Source organism: Apaloderma vittatum, unplaced genomic scaffold (assembly GCF_000703405.1).
Source record: "Apaloderma vittatum isolate BGI_N311 unplaced genomic scaffold, ASM70340v1 scaffold6805, whole genome shotgun sequence".
NCBI lineage: Eukaryota > Metazoa > Chordata > Aves > Trogoniformes > Trogonidae > Apaloderma > Apaloderma vittatum.
Window position 1 is genome coordinate 3,647 of NW_009717549.1, and position 19,135 is coordinate 22,781.

The following is a 19,135-nucleotide window of genomic DNA, read 5'->3' on the forward strand; positions in this document are numbered from 1 at the left end:
GGCTCAGTGTATGCTTCTGGGGCCATCAGGTCTAATAATCTAAAACATTATAGAGTGTATTTAGTATTTTTTCTCCTGTCTTGGCCATCGTAAACAAGAAAATCAACCATGAAGCACGGCTAGAGCCTGTGAAGGTCTCAGGGGTAAGAAGAGCACGTTTTCTTGTGCTGTGCATGTGCTCCTGTTACTAATAAAAAAATGTTGGCTGCCGTTGATAAAAAAATAAGAATTCGGTGTTCCTGCCTTTCTCCTCTGTGCTGTAGGACCTAAACCATAAGATTTGTGCTTGTTACTTAATGTTGAAATAGGAAATAGAAGAAACAAAAGAAAATAGAGGAGTTTGTCTTCCGTGCTTGTATTGTAGTGAAACAGCTCCCCATTTTCTTTTTTCTGTTTTAAAGAGAAAATTTTATCGTTGCCCAAAATATCTCAGCTGTGAGATAAGTTCCTTCTGTGCCTCGCACACTGATTTCCTGCGAGTCCTCTATTTCTGTCTTAGTAATTCACAGGCAGGGAAAAAAGAACACCTGAGGGGGACAGCATTTTCCCTTCTTCTCTAGGCTGGAGTAGCTTAACCAGTCTTTCTGGTTAATCTTAGTTTCCAGCTAAAATATAAACAAGATAAAAATCTTGGGTAATCTGGGTTTTGTGAAGTAGAATATAATGAAATGTCACTCTTCATAGAGTAATTTCATTTATATTATAATCCGTTGTCTATCTGGAAAGTGGGTGAATTGTTAATTCTTTTAAAGAGGAAGCCTTGGTTTGGAAGCTCAAGGAGAACTGCTTGTATGTCTCCAGAAATAAAATACATTTAAGTATTAAATACAGTTTTCAGAAGTTTTAATAATTTAATCAGCTGTTGTCTTTTGCATTGCTCACAGCTGAGCTGTTCTAGCTCACGTGATTGTTGAAGCGAATCTGAACTAACCCAGCGGTATCGCATGAACATCAGTGTTTGGAACATAAATACGCAAAATAAATGCAGAAATGATCTAGGTTGGGGTTTTGGGGGGGTTGGGTTATTTTGTTTGGTGTTTTTTCCCCACTCTTGTTTTTCAAAATGTTTAATTACTTCTTAAAAAGCCCTTAACCTACCAGCTGCACATGAGAGAGGTCTCTTCTTTGTTGAGGGAGAGCAGAATCCGATGTCCCTGCTCCCTGCTCTAGTGCCAGCTGCTGCCTTCCTTCGAGGGGTGCACGGGACATCGTGCTGGTGCTGCTGAGGGGAAGAGATGTTGAAATGTGGTCACTGCTTAACTTTCTCCTCCTCCACCCCTTGCAGAACAGCCGCTGTGGGAGAGCGTCGCTCCGTCCGTTACGACTGTGCCGTGGATACACCACGCACTCGGGAGAGTCTGGGTGCGTAGAAGGTTTTGGAGGGTGGAATTGGTTCTTCTGTTGCGTTGGCCAAGAATCTGCTCCTTAGTTTCACGTGAGAGCGGCTTGATAGTGGAGAGATGTTTTTTTTTTATTGTTGAGTAGCTCTTCTTCTCATGGTACGGGGCGTTACTTGTTTGATTCAGTCACATTTAAATGAAGGTAATCAAGATGATCAATATTTAGAAAGAAGGTTGTGGTTTGCTGTCTTGTCTTTGGGCTAGAATCATAGTGCGGTTTAGGCTGGAAGGGACTTTTAGAGGTCACCTAGTCCAGCCCCCCTGCAGTGAGCAGGGACATCTCTCACTAGATCACGTTGCTCAGAGCCCCACCAAGCCTGACCTTGAATGACGAGGCATCTACCTTCTCGCTGGGCAACCTGTGCCAGTGTTTGACCACTCTTACTGTAAAAAATTTCTTCCTTCTGTCCAGTCTAAGTTTGCCCTTTTTAAATTTAAAACTGGTGAACTGGTACAGTACCAGGGATTTGCTGGTGCTGGAAGTGATTTGCCGTGGGTGCTGGCTTTGTTGGCGAGCTTCTGGAACAGCCTGGTTGTCTCCAGCTGGAAGTTAAAGACTCACAAACCGTTTGATGTTTGTCCTATAGTACAATTTATGTAACTTTTACTCTTTTTTTTCCGCTCTCTCAGTGTTTCTGTAGGCAAAATCATTGGTGCGGGTGTCCTGTTCGTGGGTGGAGGGGTAGGTGGAACCGTCCTGTACGCCAGCTATGATCCACAATTCCGGGAGAGCGTCGAGAAGGCTGTGCCCTACTCGGATAAACTCTTTGAGCTGGCGCTTGGTCCTGCACCTTACAGCGCCCCGATGCCGAAGAAACCGGTAAGTGCTTCCCGCCCACCCCCACCTAGTCATTTTTTCTTTTTTCTTTTTTTTTTTTTAAAAGAGCACCTGCTCTCAGTTTGCAAAGTGTAGTTCATTTTGCCGTACACTAAGTTGAGAATTTTTAAGAATCCTTAAGAAGGTTTAAGAATTGTGAACTGAGGTGCTACTTTGTGCTGCCTAACTTTTCCTGTTATCATCTTGTGACTGTGGTCTCTGGGATGTAAAACTCTTATTTTCATTTACAGTAAAATAATGTAGCAGGATCCTAACTGAATAGCTCTTCTGCGTAAAATCAAATAAGTCATGGAAAGAGAGAGGTAGGTGACACACCAAAATTCAGCTGGTTTACTGTAACTAGGGATTTAGTGTAGCTAGTGATGTTGCAGGATTAGATAATTTTATATTTATAAGTTGTTGTCTGCCCAGTCATGGCTCTGCCTCAAATGCTGGGTAGTGACCACTGATGGCCTAACTTGTTTTGACAGTAAGTGCTTGAGAGATTTGAAATAAAGAGAATTGTCAACTGAATTAATTTAAGATATACCTGTATGGACTAAATAATATCCATGAGGAAATAATTGAAATTTGCTTTCTGAAATTGTTTCAGACCTTCATGTACTTGTGGTTTTTTTATAGTTTCTGCATTATATGCAGTCTTTCCAAACACACAGAAGTGTTTGGGTCATGAAATTGTTTGCTTTTTTATGCCTACCTTGGTGAATATTTGTAGTGAGAACTGGCACTACTATACCTTCAGTTTTGGACAGCTGAAAATTGTAAGGATTTCTTATAAATTAAAAATCAAGGCAAAAAATTACATGGCCTTACCTCTGTTTTCATGTGTACCTCAAAATTTAGCTTTGTGATACAGTCGTCTGGATGTGGAAATACTCTTTTCCATTTGAATGGAACTGGTGAGACACAGGCCGTTTGGAAAACTGATGATATTTCTCATTTTTGGTCTTTCAAGATACAGCAAGGTCCACTGAAAATCTCCTCTGTAGCGGAAGTAATGAAAGAGTCTAAACAGCCCACTAGCAAATCCCAGCTGAGCAAACCAGAAGCTGTTCCTCCTTCAGAGGAAAAAGAAGGTAACCTCACGGAATGTCATGTAGAAAGAAACAAAAGACTTGACCATCTCTTATGTCAAACATCCTAGGGTAGATTAAGATAGTCCTTTGGCGTGGTTGAAGATGAGTATGTTATTAATTCTTAGAATTAATGTGATTTTCTTTTCAATCGTGAGAAAAATGCCTTTAGCTATTTTTTTTGCTGTTTTTTTTTTTTTAAATTTAACTTACAGAACATTTGGAATTTGACATAAAAAATGTAACTGCAAAATATCCACAAAAGACGAGCACGGGTTGATGATCTGTTGTGTCAGGTGGACAAGTTGCAGGAAACAGTTAAAAGGAACTGAGAAGGAGATAGGTGGTTTCAGAACTGTGCTGCTGTGGTGGAGGTCACAGAGCATGAGGTTCCTTGGACCCTGGTGACCTGCAAAAGCAGGGCTCTGCTTCAGTCCCCCACTCCAGCATTCCAACAAAAGCTTTAACAGCTGTAGGCACCCACAAGCGAGGTCTGCAAGGAGAACCTGTACCAGCAGCACACGGTGGGTACCACAGAAAGGAGCGCTGAGTACTCACAGTGGCGTGAGTCCAAAGTGACAACGCTTATGCCATTGCCACCAGCTGAGGCGCAGGCCAGCCGGAGCCGTAACAAATGTTCCTTTGCTGCCTCCCAAGATGTGGACCAGAAGACCAACCACCTCAAGCGTACGGATACTGTTGCACGCAGCCTGGGGAGCAAACGGGAGGAGCTGGAGCTTTGTGTCCTGTCAGAAAGCGATGGTATCATAGGAATAACTGAAACATGGTGGGATGGCTCGCATGAGTGGAGGATCACAATGGCTAAAGGCTGTTTTGTAAAGACAGACAGGGAAGAAGGAGTGGTGCTCTATGTTAACGAGAACTTTGAATGTATAGAAGTCAACTGCAGCAATTGTAGAAGCCCTATTGAGTGGCTCTGGGTCAAGATCAGAGGGGTTGTGTCCATGGGGGATGCTACAGTAGACATCTGATACCGACCCCAAGACAGTAAGGCCAGCGAAGCAATACTTGGGTCACTTGAGCAAGCTTCAGGTCAAAACAAGATGGGTGACTTCTACTTAGACAGTTGTTGGAAGAAAATACGGCAGCTCGCAGGTCATCGATCGAGTTCCTGAAATGTGTAGAGGACTTCCTTCTCTTACAGACCAGAGATGTGCCAGCCAGGAGTGAGGCACTGCTGGATTTGCTGCGCACAGACCAGGAAAACCTGCTTTGGAATATCTCGGTTAAGGATGGCTTTGGCTGCAGTGATCACAGGGTTGTGGAGTTTGGGATCGCGCTGAGCACGCAGGAGTTTGGTCCTAAATCAACAATTTTGGACTTTTAGAGGAGCAAACTTGCCATTGGGCCCCAGGCCTTGGGAACAAAACCCCAAGTTAATGCAAACACCGACTCACCATCAGGGAAGGAAGAGTTGGTGCGTGAACTGTTACAGGACCCTGACCCCTACAAGCTGATGGCCGCAGCCCTTATCCACCCCAGGGTGCCGAAAGAGCTGTGAGACCAGTGTCCATAATCTTTGAGAAGCTGTGGAGATTGGGGGACATCCCAGAAAGCCGGTGGAAGGCTAGTATCACCCTCAATTTACAGGAAGGGCTTAAAGAAGGATCCAGGAAATTACAGGCCCATCAATCTTACTTCAGTTCCTGGAAAAGTCATGGACTGAATCCTCCTGGGGGCTGTCACAAGCCAAATGGAGCGTGTGATTGGGAAAAGCCAGCACAGATTGGCCAAGGGCTGATCATGCTTGACAGACCTGATTGTCTTCTACGACAAAGTGACGGGCTTGGTTGAGGTGGGCTGAGCAGTGGACGTTGTCGACCTGGATTTCTCCAAGGCTTTCGACATGGTTTCCCACAGCCTCTTCCTAGAGAAACTGGTGTGTTATGATTCAGAGAAGTGGTCTGTGCGGTGATGGGAACTGGCTGACTGGAGAGTGCTGAACATAGCTCCTTCTCAAATTGGCAATCTGTCAAAAACGGGGTCCCTCAGGGATCAATACTGGGCTCAGTGTGGTTTAATATCTTCATAAGTGATCTGGATGATGGGATCAAGCACACATTAGTGAAGCTTGCTGGATGATACCAAACCGAGATGACGTGGACACTGGAAAAGGAGACGCACCCTGCAAGAAGACCTGGATAGGTTGGAAGAGTGAGCTAAGAAGCACCTTACGAAGTTCAGCAAGGACAAGTGTCAGGTCTTGCACCTGGGAAAACACGATCCAGGAGTGCAGCACAGGCTGGGATCTACCTGGCTGGGGAGCAGCTCTGTGGAAAGAGAGCTGGAGGTCCCAGCGGACAACAACCTCAATATGGGTGAACATTTGCTGCAGCACAGAAAGCCAAGGGGTTGCTGGGTCACATCCACAAGGGCATCACCAGAGATAAGGAAGTCATTATCCCACTCTACAGGCCACACCTGGAATGCTGTGTTCCTTTTTGGTCCCTGCTCTTCAGAGAAGATGTGGGCAGGCTGGAGCAGGTCTAGAGAAGGGCTGTGAAGGTGATCTGAGGTCTAGGAAGCTGCTGTGTGAGGAAAGGCTGGGAAAGCAGGGTTTGTTCAGTCTTGAGAAAAGAAGGCTTCGGGAAGACCGTATCACCATGTTCCAGTATTTGCAGTGGCTGTAAAGAAGATGGAGACTCCATTTTTACAAGGAGTCACATGGAAAAGACGATGGCTAATGGGTACAGGAGATACTGGAGACATACTGGTCAGATGCAAGAGAAAGTCTTTTCCCAGTGAGAACAGTCAGCCGTTGGAATAATCTCCCCACGAGAGTGGTGGATTCACCAACACTGGACACTTAAGATTGAGCTGGACAGGGTGCTGGGTCATCTTGTCTAGACCGTGCTTTTGCCAAGAAAGGTTGGACCAGATGATCTTTGAGGTCCCTTCCAACCTGGTCTTCTGTGATTCAGTGGCTCCTTGCACACTTGAGACATGAGACTCAGCAGGAGGAGTGCTTTGAGTGCTGCACTCTGAGCCCATTTACGTCTTCTTCGTGCAAGCGAAAGAAGCTTCATTTTGGATAATAAGTGAGCTACTGGAAAGCCAGATCAAATGGAACTGGTTTAGAGAGGAGCACTTGTGACATCTTTTTATATTTGTCTCTCATGGCTCTGCGTGTGTGTGTGTGTGTGTGTGTCTGTGTAAGTAATACCTGCTTGCTATTTGTCTGTGAAATTCTAATTTTTTCTGGAATTAATACCAGTGTCCAAATAATTGCGCAAAGGAAAAAAAAATAAGTCTTGTATGGCTGTTCTTACATTACAGCTCTTCTATACTAACTGGTTTTGTTTTGTAACTGTACTTAACAGCGGGCAAGGCTGCAGCACAGATCATCTCTGCAACAGGTGTGGCCATGTCGGTGCCAGCTCCGGGGATAGAGACTGAAGAAGGTGAAAAAGATCATATGAACATGATGAATTACAACAAAACCCTAGAGCTTCGAGTGCCTTAATTCTTACTTCTGTGTTGGTATTTGTTGTTTTTTTAAAGGCCTGATTGTTTTTGCCTTCCACAGAAGGAAACTTTCATGCTCTGGTAATAGATTTTTAACATACTGAGAAGCTGAGGTGGATACCTGGGACAGGCATAGATGTGAACACAAGAGAGAAGTTGACCTTAATGCTGAACTGGAACTTGTGGAGTCCAGTTCGCCTCTGCTCTGCGGCTCTCTGGTTGTGGTTCAGAAGAACGTGTCTGCCCAGGGCCAAGCGGGGAAACTGCATTTATTGCTGAGCATAACAAGAAACACCAGCTTCTATAGCACAGCCTCTTGCAGAGGAGATTATATTGATTTCTTTATCCATGAACACATTTCATAAGATGTATTCCAGCTACAAGTAAATACATCTTCAGGGTTAGCATCAGCGTTTTTAAAATGTGACCTGATGGGTTTTGTTGCAGCGTGAGTCTGGGAGGTGAGTCAGCGTGAGAGGTGGGAGGTGTGGGCTTTCTCCTCAGTTCAGGTGCAGACTTGCTGTTGGTCTTGAGAGAATTCCTTTAGGTCAGGGCTCACTCCTAAGGTGTTTTAAGTACCCTTAGGCTAGGGAGTAGAGTATAATTATGATTCATCATGGTTATTTGGGCTGGACTCTTAAGCATGACAAAGGAGAACTGGAAAAAGAACAGATACTTAAATTTTAAGCTTGGCTCTGTAAGTGTATTTTATTTCTTGGTTTGCCTTTTACTTCTGGATCTTGTGTGTTTTTGTAACTAGACAATCTAAAATCTACAGATGCATGTGAGGTATCTACACTACTGTCTTTAATTTAAGAAAGTGTGAGACTGGCCTTTGTAATTAAGGGTATAAAAATGCTTGAGGTAGTTTCAGCATGACTTTGTGCAGAAGTCAGATTTATAAAGTCTGTAAAAATCAGTTTTGAAAAGAAAGTTAATGCCCTACAAGTAATCTGTATTCTGTTTTGGACTCTGCAGAACAGTCAAACTCTTTTTTACTTCTGAATAGGTAAAGAACCTCCTGAAGATTCCCGTGCCGTAAAAGAACGGTCACCAGAAGAAGTTGCGGCCCGGCTTGCCCAGCAAGACAAAGAGGAGCAGGAGAAGATAGCGGGTACGTCCATACTGTTAGTTCTCCTGTACGTGTTGTACGGGACACAAGACTTGTTGGACTTTAGGTTGCTCGTGCACCTCGTTGTTGTAGTCCTTGTGTTGTGCTGGTGGCATGAGCGATGTCGAAGCTTCTTCCACTCACTAAGGAGGAACTGTTAGTCAAAGAATGATGGAAATATTTTGAGTTGGAATGGACCTCCAAGGTCTCTAGTCCCCTGCCCTGCTTGGGGAGTTGGGGCAGGTTGGATTGGAATAGAACAGGGCTGGGCCGGCCACTGAACACCGACAGATGCTCTCTAACCTTTCTCTCTCCCCAAACGGGAATGGAGAGGGAATAAGGCAGAGAGAATTAAGAGTTGGAAAATAAAACTAAAACAGCTTTAATAAAGAACAATAATGCTAATAAGGAAATAACAAAAATAAAGGTATGTACAAATACATACAAAACTGGTATTGAACCCAATTCCCCCCCCCAGTATAAACCCCCTCTGGTGCTGCAGAGCAGGTGGCACCGGGGAAGCCTCAGGCTCAGCAGCAGAGAAGAGCTGGATTTGGGAATTCGGGATCAGGATGAAAGGCATAAGATGGACAGAGTCCTCCTCTCACACCGGCTGTAGAGCAGGAGACTAACCCCTGTGATCCCTCAGCTTTATACTGAGTGTGACTTACATGGAATGGAATGGAATACTCTTGTTTGTCACCTCTCCTGTCCTTTCCTCCCCAGAGGTGCAACTTTTTACTTCCTTGTGACCCTTTTATTTCCCAGCACTCCAGATGTTGGCACACAAGAGCCAGCAGTGCCCTTGGTCACTATGGGAACGAGTATAAGCAAGAACCTTCCTGCATCCCAGTCCCAGGCAGTAGCTGTAAACATCAGGCCGTTATCCCCGCTAGTAGCAGGCACTGTCTGCAAAACCGTGCTGCAAACTTCAGAAGAAACTGAACCTCTTCGAAGAGACTGAGCTGAGAAGTAAAATGACTGGACAGAATTGGTTCTGTTTAGCTCAGACCAGGAGACACCACGTCATGGTTGACCAAAGTTAAAGCATGTTGTTAAGGGCGTTGTCCAAATGCATCTTAATGCATTTCCCACTTCTCTAGAAAGCCTGTTCCAGTGTTAAACCAACTTCTAGAAGTATAAATAATGATCCTTCCGCAGGAAGGTTGTTCAAGGCCTTCTCTCCTGGGGGTTTGAAGTTCTCCAAGGACAGATAGATTGTTCTACCTCTCGAGCAGCTTTGCTGGCACTTCTTGTGATGGAGAACTTAACACAACCAATTAATTTCTCTTGTTGGCACTTGGATCTGTTGCCTCTTGCCCTTTCTCTGGGCACCTCTGAGAAGTCCGGTTCAGTCTCTTCTGTAAGGCTCCTTTGGGTGTGGAAGGTGTTACCTGAGATACCCCTTCAGCTTCTTTCCTTGAGGCTGGAAGAAGCCCAGACCCCTCAGCTTGTCTGTGTCGTGTGCTCCCATCCCATAACCATCTCAGTGTCTCCCCAGTGTTCGCTCCCTGGTGTGTTTGTACCTTTCTCACACTCAGGCTCTCAACATGAGGCACCGTGTTCCAGATGTGGTCTCCTAAGTGTCAATTAGAGGGAGATCATTCCTCCTTCTGCTCTGCAGCGCGTGCTCTTGTGTGATGCAGCCCTGTTCGTGGTCTCAGGACTGTGCTGCCAGAGCAGGCTGTCGACCTGGGTTCAAGTCCTTGTCTACAGAGCTGCTGCCTCAGCTTGTGCAGTAGTGGTTCAGGGACAGTGTGTCGAGGTGCTGTGAAGAGTTCCCTGCAGGTTTCAGTTTGGAACTATGACAGTTCCTTGCTGGGTTCCAACTCAGACCTGTTATCCAGCTGAGAGGTGGTCTGGCTTTTCCTGCATCCCAAAACTCATGCCCTCCTTCTGTCTTGCTCAGAACAATGAGCTTTGTTTCCCCCCTTGTTTTGTTAGACTTTTAAATACTTCTTGGCTGTTGTTTGGTCTCAGTTTGGCTGCAGCACGATTATTTAAATCAGGAGTTTTGGGTCCTTTCCTGGTTTGTCCCGGGGAAGGCAGCGAAATAGATACATTTTTTTTGGCAGGTGGTATATATTGCTGTTTGCCCATCTGACCGCTGTGCCCGTAAAACGGGATCTTGGCAGATGCCTTGACCATGCTCAGACTTTCCTCTGAGCACGCTGGTCCTCGGCCAAAGTTGGAGCCTCAGGCAGTTGTTGCAGAGCAGAGCTGAGAGGGACGTACAGGCCTGGACTCGAGGCACGGAGCAGACGTGCTGGCTGTGCTCTGCTGCCCCTTGCTTCTGTTCCCAGCTTTGTGGTGCAGAAGAGCAACACGAACAGAAACACGGGGCTCGGCGTTAGTTGTTTGCTTTGTACACAGGCTTTTTTTGCAAGGGAAGAAACGAAGATGAAAAAAAAATCCAGAGGAGTATTTACTGGAAAGGTGGAATTACGTACTCCACTACTTAGAAATAAATATTAATTCTAGATAACCACTTTGATTCCTGCTTCAATAATTAATAGCTCATTTGTGCTTCTATACCAATGGGAACAGTCAGCTGAGTATGCCACCCTCTTGGCTAGGAAGAATAACTGCTTTTGGAATAGAACTTCTTTGCGGAAGATAGGACAATTTACTTGTTTCCTCTCGCTAATCGTTGTAATGAATGAAGGTGGAAAATACCCCCTGCAGAAATGTGGTACAGGTCTTCCACGGAGCAGCTTTATTGCTGGCAGCGCAGACGTGCACCTCGGCGCTCCTAACGCGGGAGTGTGTTCTGGCGACCTTTCTTCTTCTGAGGGCTGCAACTGTGGTTCCCAAACTGGCCAAACCCAACTCCTTTTGGCCACAGAAAGTAACATAACGAGAAGCAGAGCATAGTTCACTAATTCTAAGGCACTTTCCTGTATAGTTTAATTCAGTCAATTCATTTTTTTTTCCCCAGCCCTTGCAGCAACTCTCGAAGGAGCCCTGAGCACAACAGCGCGTGTAACCCTGCAGGCGATCACTGCCCAGGAGTCCGCAGTGCAAGCAGTGAACGCCCATTCGCAAATACTGAAGGAGGCCATGGACAATTCTGAGGTACAAAATAAAGGATTTTTTTGTTGTTGTTATTGTTTTTTTTTCCATTGTGTTCAACAACGCTTTTCAAAATGAAAGATGAAGTTGGAAGCTTTCCTTGCAGTGTCTTTTGTCACAGTTTTAACCAGTCTTTCCCCTTGTGAAATGTGTAGTTGATACCACAGTGGGTTTGCTTTTATTTTTTTTCCCCAAACTCCTCCGAAGAAAAGTTGAAGTTTACCCACTGATAGGTTTCACATTGTATTTTAATTCATTGTATTTTAATTCCAAAGCCCATTTTTCACCTAGATACAGTTAGCAACAGCCACTGCTCAGGTGGAAAAAAACCACATTAAGAATCAAACAAAAACAAAATTCTGGAAGAGAAAAATCATTCTTAAAGCTTCTAGCTGTGCTGTCGGTAAACCATAAGAATGTTGCTTGGTTTGAGTGAATGTTGCAGCAAAAGATGAATCTCTACAGGCTTTTGTTTTTTGGAACTCTTGTTTAGTGATTGCAATGACCCTAACTAGGAACCTGCTTCTCAGGCTGCCGGGGAGAAGAAGTCATCGCAGTGGCGCACGCTGGAGGAAGCGCTGAAGGATCGGAGGAGAGCGGTGGACGAAGCCGCCGACGCCCTTCTGAAAGCCAAGTGAGTTGCTTTTGGTTTTAAGGCTTGTCGAGTGGGCACTTGTCGTCAGCCCTGCGAGGGCTGGCACACACTAGATGAGTTGCTAAGAGGTACCAGCGTTTGTGTCAAACTGACGTGTTTGTGCCAAATCAGAACAAGGTTTCGTACGCTAATGAGTATTTTAATTCGTGGTGCCTGTGCCCACAGGCTTCACTGTACCAAAGAGTCTGAGACAGTTCTTTCTAAAAATGTTTGTCTCCTTATTACTTACATGTATGTTAGTAAATGTGAGTGAGATTAAAAGAAATCCATAATCCTTTTAGTATTCTTTTTTAAAATGTTGTCAATATTAAACCTATGGTAAGGGCTCCGTGACTGCACACTCTGGATTGAGTCAGTAATGTCGCTGGCGGCTTCTAGCTGTAATGAAAAATTAAACCAAGAGCATCATTTGGCAGTTCCATGTGTCAGCAGAGTAGCTTTTAAGGTCAGACTTAATTATTAAGGTCCAAGAAAAACTTGAGTCCCAGAATGCACTCAAAGAACCCGAGGTTCTTTGTGAACCACGTGGATGTTCAGCGAGTCTGGCGTGCAGGCTCGTGGCGTAGGGATTACAGCAGCAAAAATAAGACGATGGACAAATATTTCCAAGTGGCCCTCGTAATGAGGATAGAAATAAATCTGGAAACTTTGATGCTTCTGAGGCTGAGAGGGCAACACCATCCTCGATGTGGCACGGTCGATCTTGAAGTTAAAAAATTATCTTTGAAGTTGCTGTGCTGACTAAAATACTTAGGAGGTGTATGTGATGTTTCAAAGGGTAAAACCAAGCTAACACAGACCCCAGACGTGCAAGCTTTCGTTCTCTGCTGCTCTTTGCTTTTAATTGCTTATTTATTTTAAAGCTTGCTCCTTATTCCAATGAGGTCATTATAAACCTACATTGGTTTGAATGGATTTGGCAAAGAAACGCGTTTTCATTTTTTCCTTGATTTCCAATTATGCTAGAGGAAAGCAGTTCTTAACTACAAAAAATAAATAAATCTATCTTTACAGAGCTCTAAATTTTCTCCCATCCTCATTTACCTCCACCAGTCACCATGTCCAAAACACTTCTGCAAGAGTAAGCCGTCTATATTAAAAGTATTTCCTTGATAACGCTGTTACGTGATGGAAACATCTGCCTTCTAGTACTAACTTTGTTCTACTAACACTAACTCCTTTCAGTGAACTTTCTTTCATCTTCTCCCTCCAGCTAAGACTTGAGTACTAATTGCACCCTAAATAATTCTCATTTTATGTGGAGTAGACACACTGATGTCTTTAGGTTTCAGGTGGGGCAAAAATAAAAATCTATAATCAGAGCATCTTAGCTGTAGAGCTGGTAGATGGGAAGCACCAGTAGAGTTATCGAGTAGTTCTTCCTGTAACTACAGACAAACTTGCTGTTGGGATTATGTTGTGAGGCCTCTACGCATTAAAATTAGCAGCTGCTTCTCTTTTCAGAGAAGAGTTAGAGAAGATGAAAGGCGTAATCGAGAACGCCAAGAAGTCTCAGATCGCGGGAGCCAAATCTCACATTATCGCTGCAGAAGAAAATCTTCATCACATGATTGTTGACTTGGACAACGTCGTGAAAAAGGTAACGGCTCCTCTGCAGTCTGGTTGTGCCTTGAGAGTGGGGACAGCTCGGCAGCTTGTGCAGACATCCCGTTCCCAGAGCCTCCACAGTGCGTTAAATATTTTTCAAGTGTGAATTCCATCCTTTTTCAGCTAGACCCACTTTTTTGAGCTGATTACGCTAGCAGTGATCAGACATGACAGGATCTTTGAGAACTACAGCTCTGTCTCGAAAGAGCATCCACTCAGCTTGATCGGTGTCCGTCCTTTCTGTGCGTGACACCTAATTCTTTCCCTTGGATTCCAAGAGGAATTTAACATGAGATTAGGGAAGAGCAGGAGCAACGTGCGTTACAGTGACTTGGTGAGTGCATCACTTGACAGCTTGGAAGAGTGGGGAAGAAATGCAAAGGTGAAATTTATCTCCCTTTGCACCTGCTGCTAATTCATCAGGTATGTTTTGAGTGAGTTTAACCCAATAGTGGGAACATCAGAATTAACTGAGATGTGGGCGGCTGTCACGAGATGAGCGTACTAGGCCTGTGTGACACCTGTAAGCGGAGAAAAAGAGGTAGAGATCCTTAAAGATAAAAACTGAATTTAAGATACTCTTTTGGTCCTGTCTAAGCTACAGACTGGCTGTCTAGTTACAGTGTGCCTGTGAGAGGAAACGGATTAGTGGTAGTTCCAGCAAATAATTATTGGCTGCGAGAGGTTTGATATCACAAGGTGAGGTTTTTTCTCCCCCGAGTGAGCTTGCTTTTGGTTGGGCTGGAGGGTAGTGGTGTTTGCTGCTAACTCAGCGCCTGGCTTTAAATTCTGTATGCCTCCGTTTTCAGTACTTGCCTTGAAAAAGAAACTAAATCTCATTTTTGTTTGTTACAGGTTCAGGCAGCACAATCTGAGGCCAAGATAGTAGCTCAGTATCATGAGCTGGTGGCTACGGCTCGAGAGGAGTTTCAGCGAGAGCTCGACAGCATCACCCCCGACGTGCAGCCGGGCTGGAAGGGGATGAGTAAGTCTCCCATTGGGGCGTTACTTCGGGCTTGCCTGAGTTTTCTTGAAGTGCACTAAGAAGAATTACAATGTGCTCTTTCTTATGTGGACCTTCGTCCACGAAATCATCTTCCTAGCTAAGTGAATGTACCAGATCTCTAGAATGGTCAGGTTTTGTTTAAAAAACAACCAATCAGTATACACGGGGAAAACAAATTAAGTCGTTGATGGAGTTTCCTTTTGGGATATTAGTTTTGAAGAAACACATTTATTTAGGCACCTTGGAGATGGAGCTGCCTTTCCCTATGCTGAGTGAAGGGAAAACACCTTGGGGTTTGTGATTGCTGCCCCTTTGAGGGAGGGAAGGGAACCTTCTGGTAGGTTCCACATGCTCCATTTCATGCTGGTGTGAGCTGCTGAAGTACACGTGACTGACCTGTCCGGCTCCCTGACTCTCGCTGCCTCCTGGCAATCTGTTTCTTAACCAACTGCTTCTGATTCACAAGAATCTAGGAATGTCTGACTAAAACGTCAGTGTCCTGTTGCACTTTTCTACTTCCAACTGGTACTTCTTGCTTGGGCTAAACCGCAACATTGGTCTGGGGGTTTCCCAAGGTGATCTTAGTGGTTGGGATGTTTTGGGCTACACCTTGCTCGTAACAGAGACTTGTACTCGACATACTGTCCTTCCTGAATTCCTGAAGACTTGGGCTCCTGTTTAATTCACTTTAGATAAGAAGCTCTTAGTTTTCTGTTTTACTGTTGCATGACTGACTTGCCATAGTGAATGTGCATTAACTCTTCCAACCTCTCCTCTTTCTGTTGCAGAGATAACTGACCTAGGTGAGTTCTGGGCCTGCGAATGTTGTCTCTTTCTTTGTCCTTTTTTATGTTTGTGTGGTACATGACTTTAAATTACAGGCAGTATCAACAAAAGGGTGGAATGTTGCATTTCTAAAACGCTTCAGGCTGACGTACACTTTGGCATCCTTTCCACTAGTTTTGCATGTCTAATTCAAACCACAAACTCTTTGTCCAGCTGCACTTCCCAGATCAGTGCTTGTGAAAGCCAGGTATAAATTTTCTCTCTGAATTTAAGCCAGTTGGTATGTTCTGCTGAGATTCCAATTAGAAACAAACTTTGACTGATTCCAGTCGAGCTGCATGACAGTGTTTGTCCTCAAGCAGGCCCATCTCGCAGCAGTCCTGGCTCAGAGAGGTGCAGGGTACTCCAGCTCCTGCTGCTGCCACCGAAACGTCTCGGTATTTGGGTGCTTGGGAAGCCACGTTGGGCCTGCTCCAAGCTGCGTCACCAAAATCGAATTTAATTTGATGTTAGCTTAACTGCAAATTTAATCTTCATGATTGGTATTAGAATTGTTGATTCATTCTTTGATTATGAGGTTGATCGTTTCTTTTTTCCCCCTTTTGATCAAAGAAGCATAATTTCAAACTGGAGTGTGGTAAAACTCCCTTTGGTTTGTAACAGTTTAACAGTTGAGCTCAGTGGGGCTGCTCCGCTTCCCCACTGGACACGCCCGTTGTGCCGAGCCCTCCCGTTGCCCGTCCTTTCTCCAGCACTCGCCAGCAGGATGGCTGAAGGACTGGAATTTTGCTTGCTTTGGACCCTGCAGGAGCATTTTCCCCAGTAGTCCCCAGTTTTCCACCCAGGTGATTTAGCTGGCAGTCAGTGCAAAATGAGCTGCAGCATTTAACAGAGTCGATGCTGTTCTCAGGTCATCAAATCTCCAAATGCTGCAGGTACAGCTTGTCCCCTCCTCCGGTCCCAGCAGAAAAATAACAAATTCCTAGCAGACAGGATGTAGTTGTGACCCCTGCTGCTCTTTGAGTAGCCAGACCTGAAAGATACAAATTGGGGAACAAAATCTGGTTGGGAACAGTTGGTCTGGAGAGAAGATAATTCTGCCCATCTCTCACGATGTTTTCAGGATCAAATTTCTGAGCTTGTACCCAGCTGGAGGTATCGCTCAGCACCGGGGTTTTACATATCCTGCTGCCTGGTGTGCTGGCACAGGGAAAAATACACAGTGGTGTAAAGACCAAGAAAAGGGCATGGATATGAGAGCATAAATAATAGCTGTAATTTCAAAGTAACAAAGAGAATTTATCTCCTAGATGGAAAGTACGTGTAGGTGTGGCTCAGAAAACGGTACCGGGTGGGCATTAGCACAGGTCAAGGGCTTGAAGTGTTGAGAAACTTTTCACAACACGTGCTCGCTGCTTGGCCACGTGGAGTCTCGGAGTGCTCAGGCGGGAGGTGGGCGAGCACCGCGGCAGCCGTTTTCTAACGCCCCGTGTTTTCTCTAGCTGGCCAGCTGTCCACAGACGACTTAAATTCCCTCATTGCACACGCTCATCGTCGCATCGACCAGCTAAACAAGGAGCTGGCGGAGCAGCGGGTGAGGGAACAGCAGCACATCGAGTCAGCCCTGGAGAAGCAGAAACTGGAAGATAAAAAAGCGTTTGAGGCAGCTGTGGCCAAAGCGCTAGAGCATCACAAAAGCGAGATTGAATTAGAACAGGAGAAGAAGGTAAAGTGGCGCCAACGCACATGGTTAGATCTGGCTCCTGAAAGCCACAGAAGAGTTTAGAGTGGCTTTTTCATGTTTCTGTCTGCTGGTTGAGATCAGGTTTACTGGGTCAAAATAAACCTTTGACCATACTGGGTCAGATCTTAGGGCTAGCTAGCTCCTGGAGGCAGGATGGAGGAACTATCTCCATGTTCTTCCACTCTTTGCCAATGCTTTGGGATTTGATTTCTTTCAAGAGAACTATGAAAATTCCTCAGAATTGTAATGCCACTTTGGGCATGAAGGAAGCACAACTCAGAAATGTAGGAATTTGGACGTTGGAGGTTTTATCTTTTGAGACACCATAGTGCAGGGAGACACTCATGCCAAGTACTCCTGCTGTTTTCACACACGTGCCTCTGAAAATGAGATTAATCATTGGCCATTAGTTGAAAACTGCGTTGACATGAGGGGAACGAGGGAATTCACCCACAGCCCATTAGTTCAAAGCACTGCAGTAGCAGGCATCGATCTAGAAAAGCTCTTCCTTCAAGTTGCATGAACTGTCATCTTTGCATTTAACAGAAGATTGGAAATGACAAAATCCTTTACAAAACCCCCAAACAAAACAGAAAACAAAAAAAAAGTTCAGCTGCTCGTAAATAAACCTGCACTCCCCAGAGTGGCTGTTTTACACAAGGCCAGGTAAAAGGGGCAATACCGTTTTACTAAACGTGTCTAACTCAGGCAGTCTTACAGCATGTATGGAAAAGGTCCAGTCTGGTAAGTTTAGAAGCTGGTTTATAAACACGAGTGTCGAGTTTGCCATGTTACTGTATTTTCCCAGTGTATTAAGTGCCTGGTGAGTAACCACCAGTTACTGGCACTGTGGACTGTGAAGCTCCTCTTTAACATATTTAGGAGAAGGCCCAACTACAGAAATGGAGCTTGGCAGCTTTTAAAGACAAAGCATGGACTCTGTTAATGCCACTTCCATAAAAATGTACCCTTGGTAATCTCTGGTGGATGATAAGGTCGCAGCGTGTGACAAGCTGTCGCAAGAGAGCAGGACGCTGACCCCTGCTCGTGTGTGCACAGGTTGAAGAAGTCCGAGAGGTGATGGAGAGTGAAATGAGGACCCAGCTCCGGCGGCAGGCTGCTGCCCACACCGACCATCTGCGAGACGTTCTTAAGATCCAGGAGCAGGAACTCAAGGTGGAATTTGAGCAGGTAAGAGAGAAGAGACCCCAGGAGAACTAGGCGGGTATTTGAACCCTCGCAAAGCTCACTCTTTGCAAGAGACAAGAGACACGAACCAGCTTCCAGGAGACTGAAGCACAGGCAGGGGAGGGGAAGCCCCGCTCATCTTGAAGATAGGTTTTATTCAGACTTAAAAGCTTTTGCTATAGGGAAAAAAAATTTGACAGTAACAAGTGCAGTAACTGTTAAATTCACCCTAAAAGAGCTTTTCATTGGTTTATTGTATTTACTACATGCATTGTCCCTAGCAAGAACAGCAGATTTATAGAAACATACCTTAAAAATAAAATGAAATGTAATTTACCAGCTGTTTCTGGTCTAAGTACTCCGCTCTGTTTCAGAACTTGTCGGAGAAGCTCAGTGAACAAGAAATGCAATTCAGACGCCTTACTCAGGAACAGCTCGACAACTTCACGCTGGATATCAACACTGCCTACGCCCGGCTGAAAGGAATTGAGCAAGCAGTAGAGAGTGAGCACTGAAACCACGTTTCTTTAAGGACTAAAGTTGTGATTCCCCAAGGCCCATTAAGCAAACCTGGGTGCCTTAACCCAGGCTTGGGCATGTAGTGCCTGGGTTTGCCACCCTGCCAAGCAGCCAGTGGATTTCAGCTGCAGGAATCCAAATCTGTCGTCTTGTTCCCATCCCAAATTGTGGAACAGACTTGCTTTGAGAACAAGCACTGAGGGAGCGGCTGCTTTTGCAAGCAAGGTGGTTAGAGGGATGGCTTTTGCTGCTTGTGTTCATAGAATCATAGAATTGTCAGGGTTGGGAGGGACTTTAAAGATCATCTACATCCAACCCCCTGCCATGGGCAGGGACATCCCCCACTAGATCAGGCTGCTCAGAGCCCCATCCAGCCTGGCCTTAAAAACGTCCAGGGATGGGGCTTCCACCCCCTCTCTGGGCAACCTGTGCCAGGGTCTCACCACCCTCATGGGGAAGAACTTCCTCCTCACGTCCAATCTGAACCGACCCATCTCCAGCTTTAATCCACTTATATCATAGAATCATCTAGGTCAGAATCATTTAGATTGGAAAAGATCTTTAAGACCATTGAGTCCAGCCATTAATGCAGAAATGTCAGATCCACCACTAAACAGTGTCAAGTCGTGATGGCTTGCTGGGATGTGGG

At 45.2% G+C, this 19,135-nt stretch overlaps 1 protein-coding gene across 1 annotated transcript in view; it reads left to right on the forward strand.

Annotated features, from left to right (window-relative positions):
- Nucleotides 1-1,285: 1,285 nt before the first annotated feature.
- The window catches only part of IMMT (inner membrane protein, mitochondrial), a gene marked incomplete at its 5' end in the record, with an annotated part of 18,749 nt that continues 899 nt past the window's right edge, over nt 1,286-19,135 (forward strand). The window contains 13 exons of the mRNA XM_009869927.1: nt 1,286-1,362; nt 2,031-2,226; nt 3,200-3,314; nt 6,653-6,733; nt 7,807-7,911; nt 10,847-10,983; nt 11,511-11,614; nt 13,100-13,235; nt 14,099-14,228; nt 15,038-15,052; nt 16,538-16,761; nt 17,839-17,970; nt 18,342-18,471. Coding sequence (XP_009868229.1) covers nt 1,286-1,362; nt 2,031-2,226; nt 3,200-3,314; nt 6,653-6,733; nt 7,807-7,911; nt 10,847-10,983; nt 11,511-11,614; nt 13,100-13,235; nt 14,099-14,228; nt 15,038-15,052; nt 16,538-16,761; nt 17,839-17,970; nt 18,342-18,471 — 1,582 coding nt within the window. The remainder of the gene's footprint in view (nt 1,363-2,030; nt 2,227-3,199; nt 3,315-6,652; nt 6,734-7,806; nt 7,912-10,846; nt 10,984-11,510; nt 11,615-13,099; nt 13,236-14,098; nt 14,229-15,037; nt 15,053-16,537; nt 16,762-17,838; nt 17,971-18,341; nt 18,472-19,135) is intronic.